Here is a 13,028-nt window from a genome sequence, read left to right on the forward strand (position 1 = left end):
TTGGGGAAGGCCCTTTCCTATTTCAGCATGACAATGCCCCCGTGCACAAAGCGAGGTCCATACAGAAATGGTTTGTCGAGATCGGTGTGAAAGAACTTGACTGGCCTGCACAGAGCCCTGACCTCAAACCCATCGAACGCCTTTGCGATGAATTGGAACGCATACTGCAAGCCAAGCCTAATCGCCCAACATCAGTGCCCGACCTCACTAATGCTCTTGTGACTGAATGGAAGCAAGTCCTTGCAGCAATGTTGCAACATCTAGTGGAAAGCCTTTCCAGACGAGTGGAGGCTGTCATAGCAGGAAAGAGGGGACCAACTCCATGATTTTGGGATGAGATGTTCGACGAGCACATACTTTTGATGAGTGTCCACATACTTTTGATGAGTGTCCACATACTTTTGATGAGTGTCCACATACTTTTGGCCATGTAGTGTATGATCCCTTAGTGATGTCAGTGTAGATGAAGGGGAGGAGTCAGGTTAAAGACGGATTGTTAAGCCTTGAGACAATTGAGACATGGATTGTGTATGTGTGCCATTCAGAGGGTGAATGGGAAGACAAAAGATTTAAGTGCCCTTTGAACGGGGTATGGTAGTAGGTGCCAGGCGCACCGGTTTGTGTCAAGAACTGCAACACTTCTGGATTTTTCACTCTCAACAGTTTCCTGTGTGTATCAAGAATGGTCCACCACCCAAAGGACATCCAGCCAACTTGACACAACTGTGGGAAGCATTGGAATCAACATGGGCCAGCATCCCTGTGGAACGCTTTCGACACCTTGTAGAGTCCATGCCCCGACGAATTGAGGCTGTTCTGAGGGCGAAAGGGGGGGGTGCAACTCAATATTAGGAAGGTGTTCATAATGTTTGGTATACTCAGTGTATATATCTTAAGTGTTGTGACTTAGTTAAATGCACTTTAAATAAATTGTCATTTGATTTGATTATAAGATACATCTACACAAAAACAACTTTTCAAAAGATTTCCATTTTGTTCATATGAATGTGTTATTGAATGCATGGCCATGGTCTTGGAGGCCTATCACTTTAAATGAATGAAAACAATGCATGAAGAAATGCATAGTGGAAATGCATTTGCTATGCATGCCATGTGAATAGATCAGGGATGAGCAAAACATTACTTTTTTTGAGGAACTCAGTCGGGGTCTCAACTTCCTGTTGAGAGTTAGAATAATAGAATACACAAGGTGCAATTTCGAAATTTGGTTGTGCATCAGCAGTCACTCAATTAGCCCATGTCAGCAAAACATTTTTAGATTGGTAAATTAGTCTAGCGGCCAGCTATCTAAACTTGTAGTAAGAATGGTTGAATTACTGGGGCCCATCAGTTATTATATTAAAAGCTGCAAACATTTGACTCCATCCTATGGCAAAATGTGTAGGATTGCAGGAAATAGCTGTAAAACTGCACAAGCAGAATTGAATGAAGTGAGTTATACAATTACTAAATATTCTCTCTGTCCCATGGCAAAATGTGTAGAATTGCAGCAAACTTGCTTTAAAACGGCCACATTTTCTCTACCGCATGAACATCAATACCATGAGAGGACAGAAAGAAAGACAAAAATACAGAAAAGACAGGTGATTCTTCAGAACCCGAGCATAGAACCATTGTCATGGTAACCAACAAGCACTTCAGACTAGCGGCAAAGCTCCACATATTTGCCAAGAGTTTTAATTCTCTCTTACACATGGAAAAACAAACACATGCACACACGGACACACAGATACGCACATGCACGCACACACCTGCACAGGCAAGGGTGTGTGTTACAGATGGTAGAAAGATATGGACAGAGAGAGCGACAGACAGAGAGAGAGAGAGAGAGAGAGAGAGAGGGGGAGAAAGAGAGAGAAAGCGAGAGAGAGAGAGAGAGAGAGAGGGGGAGGGAGAGAGAGAGAGAGAGAGAGAGAGAGAGAGAGAGAGAGAGAGAGAGAGAGAGAGAGAGAAAGCGAAAGTGAGAGAAAGAGAGGGAAAGAGAGAGGATCCAGTGTGCTGTTCATTGGTTCACAGGGCCACCGATCAACACACAGGGAAGACAAGTGAACAGATCAGGTATTCTGTACAGGCTGTAGAGTGGCCATTCTCCTGCTGTAGCAATTCAACCACACAGACATTCATATCTCCTTCATTCTCTCTCTCCTCTCTTTTTTGTCTCTCTTGAGAAGAGAAGATACCTCACTTGAAAAAGCACAGTGGCTGCTTTTTAGATTCCCTATGTGGGAGGGTGACAGGGGACACTACTCATTCCCTTTTTAGACAGAGGTCAACTGAAAGGGGGTTCCTCAGGTCCCTGCCCCCCATGCCCCTTGTCTCCCCTCTCACCCTAGACCTCCTCTGTCTTTGTGTGTACGTGCGAGTGCACGTGCTTTTAATACCTCTGGTAGGGTATTGTGCAGACTCCATAAAGAACAAGAAGCTAGGAGGTCATTGGAGCAGGACTGAAGGTCAGCTTAATCAGTTTCCTCTCCAGCGTGATGTTTCAGTGGCAGTGTAGCTGTGATGGATGCAGAATGGGTGTCAGGTCACCTGAAACACGAAAGACAAGATGGAACATCTTTCTCTCTCGTATCTATATCATTGAGTGAGTCATCCTGTCTGTATCTCTAGCTATAACAAAGTCCAACTTGTCGGTCGGCAGCAGAGCCATAGATACAGATACAGAGTTTAGCAAACTCACATGGTAGAACCCCATGTTGACTAGCCAGACATTAGGAATACATTGAAAGTTGTCTACAGCAGATTGTATATGGCTCTGGGTGGTCAACCTGGACTCGGATATACGTAACATAGTTTATGTGAATCCGAGACACTCCAATTGGTATATCTATGTTACAATATGTTACGAAGTTGTTGTGTCTAAAGTTAGCTAGGTGGCTAACATTAGCTAAGGTTAAAATCAGGGTTAGGAGTTAGGTTAAAGGGTTAAGGTTAGGGTTAGCTAACATGCTGAAGTTGTTCATGATGAGATTCGAACACGCAACCTTTGGGTTGCTAGACGTTTGCGTTATACGCTGACCCATCCACCCCGACCAACCACCGACAGACATCGATTTATTTTTAATAAGGAAATAGATTTTGGGCAATATACTGTTTTAGTGAATTTTTCAACATGATCATCCCCTGCCCAAGCGATGTGAATAAAAACAGAATACATCTGGAAAAGTGTCTAATGAATCTTCACCAGTCACCACAGACGGACTGGGAATCATCCTCTTCCCTTCCCCGCTCCTCTAACTTCCCCCCCCTCTCCCCCTCCCTCCCTCTCCAAATTCCTCCACTCTCTCCAGGACAAGACGCCCAGTCAATTAATAAGACATTGTCTCCTCCCCCACGGACCGGTGCACAAGGGGCCACCCAGGAACCAGAGGCCCTCCATCTAAAGCCGCTTCACTGGTGGCCCCCAGGAATGCAGCACATGGCTTTGGGAACGGGTCGGGGTGACGGGGGGGTCCAGCAGGATAGGAAAAACAGAAAACAGCCCCATCATCATCATGCTGGGCAGGGGCCAGCCAGTCAAACCTGGAGGGCAACAAAAGGAAATGGCATCCAGTGTTCCAGTCTCTCTCCGGGATCCAAAGCCACTTCACTTCACCCTTCTACGGTCTGCAGTACAGTTAACAACCCCCCCCACCACCACCACCACCACCACCACCACAACCCACACCAAAGCACTCCATCATATGGCTGCCACGGTCCTATTCAACCCCCAGAAAGTCCTGACCCTAAGATACCTCCCAGTTCCCACCCTCTCCCACAGTCCTGCCCCTAAAATACCTCCCAGTTCCCACCCTCTCCCACAGTCCTGCCCCTAAAATACCTCCCAGTTCCTACCTGCTCCCACAGTCCTGCCTCTAAGATACCTCCCAGTTCCTACCTGCTCCCACAGTCCTGCCCCTAATATACCTCCCAGTTCCTACCCGCTCCCACAGTCCTGCCCCTAATATACCTCCCAGTTCCTACCCGCTCCCACAGTCCTGCCCCTTCAAAAACACACACTGTCTCCTGCTCTGCCTGCTTCTTTCTCTCTCTTTCTCTCGCTCTCTTTCGCGCTGAATAAGACATTTAGGCTGAAACTACCACATAAAAGTGAATCATTGCAAGCAGGGAGTAGAAGTTTATTTTATGAATATCATGTCAACATTTCAGTCAGACGCACCTGCTAAGCTGAAGGAACCATCAAATGTGTGTGTGCATTTCATTTACATGGTAGTAGAATGATGCTGCCATAATATTCACCTTGGGGATACCAATACCGACATAGCCACGACAGACAATAATTACTGACAGCCAGAACAACTCACACAGCACTCACTGGGACTACCATTGACACGACAGACAAAGAGCCCCCTCTGCTGTTCCAATACTGAACAGTAACTATTGGCAGGAAAATAGTTTAGAAATTAGTCTCTTCCATGTTTAGCCTTAACCTACTGAAAATGTGCAACAATCTCTATTAAATCAAGTCACCATGACGTAATGATCATAGACATCTATTCCTTATAACAAATCCTTATATTAATCTCTGCAAAATGAGTTAAATAATGTAACTGTCAGATTTAGCTGTGTCCCCTCCCTGCATTACCAAGACACTCCTCACCACAACACATTGTGAACTTAGAAACTTTATTGAACATGTGACAAACAACAACAGTATTATATTTTCTATATAAAGGATTTGAAAACCTTAAAGCCCTTAACTTTTTTTTCTTTTTGTATAAACATTTCTTCACAGAGATATTCAACAATCCACAAGACAAGCAAAATGTGCAAACAAACAAACAAACAATACACACAGTATTGATTTATAAAAACGATACACTCCAGTGGAGGCTGCTGAGGGGAGGACGGCTCATAATAATGGCTGGAACAGAGCTAATAGAATGGCATCAAACACCTGGAAACCATGTATTTGATGTATTTGATACCATTCCACTGATTCCGCTCCAGCCATTACCACGAGCCCGTCCTCCCTAATTAAGGTGCCACCAACCTCCTGTGACACACTCCCTTAAACTCTGATTTAATGATGTGAGTTGATTCAACTCGTTCTCACCCAAAACAATCCAATACAAGACTCACTCACACACAAAAGCGTTTACCTTATTTTCCTGACAAACAAAATACATCAAAAATCTTATTTTGAAACACTGCTTAAAAATCTCATTAGTACCAATGTAATTTTCCCTCTGTAAAGTTCCCACTTCAAGACAGCCCACTGCATTGCATACATGCAGTTGAGTGATATTTTTTAAAAGTCATACTATTTAGAATGGCTTACCATAATTACAGTATTTAAAGCATTAAGACGAAGAAAAATACGATTCTTATTTTGGTTCATTTTTTACATGTACACTTATCCACCTAACTAGTAACTACCATGATTCCAATGTAAATAACTTAAAATGTAAAATTCTAGCCCAGCTAGATGACAAAAAAAGAAAGAAAATACATTTGATATATAATAGTTATGAAATGACTTCCTTCAAATATTTTCTAAAAGCCTTTTTTCTATGGATAAATATCAAATATATAGTAGCGAATGTTGCACAGTGAGTGGATGATGAGCTAAAGAGGTTTAGGCCCTCAGTAGCAGTTCAGTAGAGCCAGGCTCTGGTCAACACTGCCCCCTTGTGGCTGCCCTTGGAAATGTCACCTGGAAACTACAGCACCTTGGAAGAGACAAACAGTGTCCTTTGATTAACCTTCCTTTTACATTATTTAGTTTTTTAAACTTTGAAATAAAATATAAATATTATTTACATTTTCATTTGATAGACAATACAAATAAATCATGTTCTATAATGCTAAAGCTATTTAAAGCTTAAAGCAATACGCAGGATTTTATAAGTAAAAAAGGTCCCTTTTAACTTGATTTTAGAATTAGAACAGCCACTGGAAATATGGAATTTCTTATGAAACTCGTGATCAAACAAAATCACATCTCAGTAAAACAAATGAATGCATGTAAGATTCATCTCTTTTTATCAAGACAACAATAGGATCTGATTAACAGGGAAAAACAGCTCATATACACACCATAATGTAACATGGATCGCCAACAACATGTGCCAACACATATAATATATATTATAGGAAGAGGTTTCTCTTGACCAAAAGACCCCAGACCACTGCTATGTGCTCCAGTTCATAACATAATGCCTTATCTAATAGCAGCCATGGGACGGCTGGCCTGCACACCTGAATGATGGGTTGTTCACAGTGACCGAACCATATATGTCAATGGACCAAACACACAGGTTTTGTTTTCAAAGTGACGGCTAGGCTACGCATATCCTTTAAGTAAATAACGGAGTAAAGCAGTAGTGGCATTCTTTACATGTAGTGTACTTACAATCCAAATGAAGGACAATTAGCGTCCATGAGCCTCAGTCTACAGAGAGACAAAATATCAATTGAACCTCTACAAAAAAATAAAAAAATAAAAGATCACTTTTGGAAAAACAAAAGTCAAAGTAAATCAAAAGAGCAAAGGTTGATATTAAAGCTGATTTGCACGTTAGGTTGGATATTTAGGCTCTAGCCTATTGAAGGGACCCACCGTTACGGTTCTATTGATGAAGACGAGGGTCAGAAAAACATGCCCAAGACAATGTGAGATGGGTCTGTACTGTACCACTAGTAGTATTAAATACAGTGCTGTGAGAACCAAACCCATCAGCCCTCACCTCCATGCACAGGACTCACCTGGCACCAGCCAAGTGGGGTTGAGCTTAGTTTAAACAGCATAGCTACGAGTGAGGATGCACATTACAAATTAAGATTCGGAAACAAAAATGTTTGGTTTCCTTCCTCTCAATGGCACACAAATAAGTCTGAAGATCTTTCTCAAAAAGTGGAGTCAGTTTGGAGCGAGTCTGACCTAAAACGACACGAAAGAGTGAACAGAGCATTTTCTGGAACAAACAGAGCAAAGCAACAGCAGATCAGACTCCCAGCGGGGAGTTCCATATAGGACACACTCCTTCCTCTTTCCCTCTACTTCCTCCCCTCCTCCTCCTCCTCCTCTGCTTCTGTGGCTGTGCTCTAGTCTATTAATAGAACCAAACAAAAGGCTTGAGGTTTAATGAGGCAGAAGAGGAGCAGGAAGTGAACTCATGCAGACTGAAGTCAGGAGAAGAGATGAGCTTTGTACTGTTTCGCTTCAAGGGAAGGGTTCAGACTTTTTAATCAATGGAAAGTCATGTTGTTGGGGATTTGGTGTGTGTGTGTGTGTGTGTGTGAAACCACTGTGTTCTCTTGACATTTCAAGCTACAGGTTCAGACCTTCTTGGAGTGGACTGTATGACATGATGGATAGAGCAATAATATATGCATAGTTTCAGCATGAACTAATATATCATATGAAGCCCTCTACCAAAAGGTCAGCTGAATAGTCCCTGTGTTGTGTTGTCTAGAAATTATAATGTTCTAGCCTCTGATAGACGGACAACGCCATCCAGATATTCAGACATGAAGTATCCTCACCAATAACATTTAGATTGACAAACGTGTGCATACTTGCATAGAAATGAAACATCACAAGCAACCAGGCCAGGTAGCTACCCCTAGAAGTGTGTCTGTTTCCAAGCTTACAGAATGCTTTGCTTCTAAACACTGAATGCTGCTTTCAAACAGAAATAGATCAAGAAAAGCAAGTAAAGAGGTCCTCTCTCTCTCTGTCTCTCTGCAAAGCAACATGTCAAGGTGTGTATCACAAGAGCAGAAAACAAACATGACAATGTGAGTGGCAAGAGTCCAAACCACCTGACCATCTCAGTCCTGCATGTTATAATACACAGACAGAGACAGAGAGACAGAGACAGAGACAGAGAGAGACAGAGAGAGACAGAGAGAGACAGAGAGAGACAGAGAGAGACAGACAGAGAGAGACAGACAGAGAGAGACAGACAGAGACAGAGAGAGACAGACAGAGACAGAGAGAGACAGACAGAGAGAGACAGAGAGAGAGAGAGACAGAGAGACAGAGAGAGAGAGAGACAGAGAGACAGAGAGAGAGAGAGAGACATGAAAACCTGTCAACTGTTTACAATAGTCTGAACGAGGGTTACAATGTATATGGAAAGCAAGTGCTTCCACACAGGTGTGGTTCCTGAGTTAATTCAGCAATTAACGTCCCATCATTCTCAGGGTCAAGTATAAAAATGCCCAGTTGCCCATTATTTTGGCTACCATGGCTAGAAGAAGAGATCTCAGTGACTGAAAGAGGGGTCTCAAAGGAGCATAGGAGGTTTAAAGGGAGTGTGTGTGTGTGTCTCAGTCACCAGATCTCAACCCAATTGAACACTTATGGGAGATTCTGGAGTGGCACCTGAGACAGCAAAAGAGCCATTGTCAAAGAAATAAGCTTTACATATTGATTTCTTACATTGTGACAATAATGACATCATTTGAATGGTCACAAGTGTTCAGATAAGCATGAGAGTCCCTTTTTTCATCCTATTTATTGAATATCGGTGGAAATATCAGCCGATATCAACATATCGCTAAAAGGCTGATAATATCGGTTAACTGATATTGGTCGGGCTTCTAAACATTCCTTGCATTATACAATTAGAAGTTGTGCTAGCGTTACGGGGTAAACACATAGCATAGCTCAGGCTTACTGGCCCTCGGGTAAAACAAGCATCTTCATCTATCTGATGATGAAATGATTTGGTTGAATGCACACTACTCCGAGTCCACACGCGTTGGATAAAACCCCCATAAATACATGCTTAGATGATCTGATCAACAAACAATTGCATCATGATCTCATTATGAGAGGCTGAAGCACTGAAGAGGCTGTTTGAAATATCTATTGTATGAATCATCCTGAAACATAACATCAACCTGCCATTGAAAACATTCTGCAATGAGTTGAAACTGCCTCTTTAGCTCAAGGGTTCTAGAGCTCAAGGGTTCTAGATCTCAAGGGTTCTAGAGTTCTAGGTCCGAGCATATCTATCTATCATAAACAGTTATGAACCATTCATAAGTTAACATAAAAACAAATCATAAATAATTTCAGTCTGCATTATTGTATATAAATACTGCAAAACATATGCTCCGCTTTGAAAACAAGAGGTTCCTCCCAATGTGATAAGCTGCAGTACTTGTGGCATAAGGTAAACAAATGTTACTAATGCAATACACCACAGGTTAAACAAAAACAGACAACCAGGACTATGACCTACCTTCCAGACAAACAGAAAGACATGACTGAAACAGAGCTGTGTTTGTAGACGGGTCTCTCTGCTGTCCAGCCCTGGATCGGTAGGGCAGTCCTTTTCATTTGGTGTGTGTGTGTGTGTGTATTGCTAGTGATGATTGAGAGGTGGGTCCTGTTCCTGCTGCATGATCAGTCTGGAGGCGTGCATGCACTTGTGGTCCATGCATGTGACTGATTGTGAGCGATTGACTGCGAGCTGCCATGGAGGGACAGAAAGAGTGAGAGAGAGGGATCTCCATGCTGTCCATCTGATAGTGCAATCTTTCTCTCCACGCCCCTTTTCCCCTCTATCTCTCTCTATCTCTCAGTGCATGTTTGAGGTTGACTGCATTTGACCGCACAGAAAGACTGATCTACATATCAAGATTAGCCAATCTAGGCAGAGTCTTGCTCAGGCCGATTCCATCTTTCTCTCTCAGTCTGAGAAGTAGAAGGCCGGAGGCCGTGAGTGTTCCGGGGCGGGGGCGCTGTCTGAGCCCAGGGTGGGGGGTGTGGTGACAGGGGTGGTGGTGGAGCTGATGGAGGGTTGGGGTGGTGGGTCGGCGACGCTGTCTCCCCCAGTCTTCTCCTGGTGAGACAGGGTGGAGGAGGAGGAGTGGGTGTCCTGGTGGGACAGGGTGGAGAAGGAGGAGGAGTGGGTGTCCTGGTGGGTCAGGGTGGAGGAGGAGGAGTGGGTGTCCTGGTGGGTCAGGGTGGAGGAGGAGGAGTGGGTGTCCTGGTGAGACTGGGAGAAGGAGAAGGAGGAGTGGGTGTCGTGGTGAGAGAGGGTGGAGGAGGAGGAGTGGGTGTCCTGGTGGGACAGGGTGGAGAAGGAGGAGTGGGTGTCCTGGTGAGACTGGGAGAAGGAGAAGGAGGAGTGGGTGTCGTGGTGAGAGAGGGTGGAGGAGGAGGAGTGGGTGTCCTGGTGAGACTGGGAAGAGGAGGAGGAGGAGCGGGTGTCCTGGTGGGACAGGGTGGAGGAGGAGGAGGAGGAGCGGGTGCTCTCTCCGGAGCTGCTCCTGGTCTCTGTGCTGGTGCTGGACTTCTTCATCTTCCTCCTCTTGGCCAGCGGGGCCTTGTCCACCGTCTGCAGACGGAAACCCTCCCGCTTACACTTGTTGAACGCCTGGAGAAACACAGTGCAATAAACACATTCACATGAACAACAGTAAACTACAGTACAATAAAGACATTCACATGAACAACAGTAAACTACAGCACTAAACACATTCATATGAACAACAGTAAACTACAGCACAATAAACACATTCACATGAACAACAGTAAACTACAGCACAAACACATTCACATGAACAACAGTAAACTACAGCACAAACACATTCACATGAACAACAGTAAACTACAGCACAATAAACACATTCATATGAACAACAGTAAACTACAGCACAAACACATTCACATGAACAACAGTAAACTACAGCACAAACACATTCACATGAACAACAGTAAACTACAGCACAATAAACACATTCATATGAACAACAGTAAACTACAGCACAATAAACACATTCACATGAACAACAGTAAACTACAGCACAAACACATTCACATGAACAATAGTAAACTACAGAACAAACACATTCACATGAACAATAGTAAACTACAGCACTAAACACATTCACATGAACAACAGTAAACTACATCACAATAAACACATTCACAACAGTAAACTACAGTACAATATACACATTCATATGAACAACAGTAAACTACAGCACAAACACATTCACATGAACAACAGTAAACTACAGCACAAACACATTCACATGAACAACAGTAAACTACAGCACAATAAACACATTCATATGAACAACAGTAAACTACAGCACAAACACATTCACATGAACAACAGTAAACTACAGCACAAACACATTCACATGAACAACAGTAAACTACAGCACAAACACATTCACATGAACAATAGTAAACTACAGCACAATAAACACATTCACATGAACAACAGTAAACTACAGCACAAACACATTCACATGAACAACAGTAAACTACATCACAAACACATTCACATGAACAACAGTAAACTACAGCACTAAACACATTCACATGAACAACAGTAAACTACAGCACTAAACACATTCACATGAACAACAGTAAACTTCGGTACAATAAACACATTCACATGAACAACAGTAAACTACATCACAAACACATTCACATGAACAATAGTAAACTACAGCACTAAACACATTCACATGAACAACAGTAAACTACAGCACAAACACATGAACAACAGTCAACTACAGCACTAAACACATTCATATGAACAACAGTAAACTACAGCACAAACACATTCACATGAACAACAGTAAACTACAGCACTAAACACATTCATATGAACAACAGTAAACTACAGCACAAACACATTCACATGAACAATAGTAAACTACAGCACTAAACACATTCACATGAACAACAGTAAACTACGGTACAATAAACACATTCACATGAACAACAGTAAACTACAGCACAAACACATGAACAACAGTAAACTACAGCACTAAACACATTCACATGAACAACAGTAAACTACAGCACTAAACACATTCACATGAACAACAGTAAACTACAGCACTAAACACATTCATATGAACAACAGTAAACTACAGCACTAAACACATTCACATGAACAACAGTAAACTACAGCACTAAACACATTCATATGAACAACAGTAAACTACAGCACTAAACACATTCATATGAACAACAGTAAACTACAGCACAATATACACATTCACATGAACAACAGTAAACTACAGTACAATATACACATTCACATAAACATTGATGGATTTTTACCCACCCTCACCATCCCCTTTGGAAGAACTGATGAGAACAACTGAATAGAGGATATTTGATATTCTCAAACTCTTTCCGCAGACTCCTCTAATGCAAACCTGCCCCTCCCTCTCACCATCCCCCCTCCCCCCTCTCCTGAATGAATGAATAAAGCTCACATTGAAGGTAGCCTTGACGTAGGTGTGTACTGACACGGTTGTGGAGGAGCCCAGGATGTTAGGCGTCATCAGAGAGTTGGAGGAGAGCTGGCTGTCGTCTTGGAGCCAGGCGTTGGACCTCAGACCACACATCTTGATCCGCTTGTCAGGGTCCACTGTCAGCAGCTCTATAGGTACCACACCAATGATATAGATTACATTTACGTCATTTATAAACACAATTACTCTATATGTGTCTCGTTTCAGGAAACTAGGCGTATGTCGCGGGTCACTACTTCACAGGAGAGCCATTTGAACGTCAACTTCTTTAAAAAAAAAAAAATCACAATTCATTTTTTGGCAGAAATGCCTTCTGGAACATGTGTACTTTAATGTGCCTTAATAACAAACTTGTATGCCATCTGTAAATACTAATACAATTATTAAATTACGAGCCTAGTTGGTTTAGCCACAGAAAAAGACAGCAACCTTCCCGCTGGCCATGATTGGCTGAGATAATGAGGCCAAGAGATGAGTTCAGGTTTGGTCTGCCATATAGCACGCTTCTGTCTATTTGAGCTGGTCAGTATGTGTAGGTAATCCCGTCTATTGTGGCTTTAAAAAAAATGTATTGCGTAATAAAACTGCATAAGTGTTCCTCTTTCTGGAGGACCGAGCTTTGAAATCAGTGGAATTAGTGTATGATAGCTAAGGAGATGGAGAAACCGGTCTTCAAACTAATGGCATCCGTGAGGGAGACGCATCCATCCATGATGCATACGGGTAAGATAGTCTAGCTAGCTACACTTTCAGATATTACA

The 13,028-nt window shown here is 42.7% G+C and overlaps 1 protein-coding gene and 1 long non-coding RNA gene across 2 annotated transcripts in view; one reads left to right on the forward strand and one right to left on the reverse strand.

Moving 5' to 3' along the window:
• The first annotated feature begins 5,689 nt into the window (after window positions 1-5,689).
• LOC121544656 lies at window positions 5,690-7,266 on the forward strand. The gene is made up of 2 exons (XR_005996139.2): window positions 5,690-7,060; window positions 7,207-7,266. It is a non-coding gene; the product is annotated as an uncharacterized LOC121544656 (long non-coding RNA).
• Window positions 7,267-9,907: 2,641 nt separating this feature from the next.
• Window positions 9,908-13,028, reverse strand: part of LOC121544255 (ribosomal protein S6 kinase alpha-5-like) — a 52,639-nt gene continuing 49,518 nt past the window's right edge. The window contains exons 16-18 of the mRNA XM_041854169.2: window positions 12,229-12,395; window positions 9,982-10,361; window positions 9,908-9,935 (exon numbers count right to left, since the gene is read on the reverse strand). Of these exons, the coding sequence (XP_041710103.2) occupies window positions 9,908-9,935; window positions 9,982-10,361; window positions 12,229-12,395 (575 nt within the window). The remainder of the gene's footprint in view (window positions 9,936-9,981; window positions 10,362-12,228; window positions 12,396-13,028) is intronic.

Source organism: Coregonus clupeaformis, chromosome 29 (assembly GCF_020615455.1).
Source record: "Coregonus clupeaformis isolate EN_2021a chromosome 29, ASM2061545v1, whole genome shotgun sequence".
NCBI classification, from domain to species: Eukaryota; Metazoa; Chordata; class Actinopteri; order Salmoniformes; family Salmonidae; genus Coregonus; species Coregonus clupeaformis.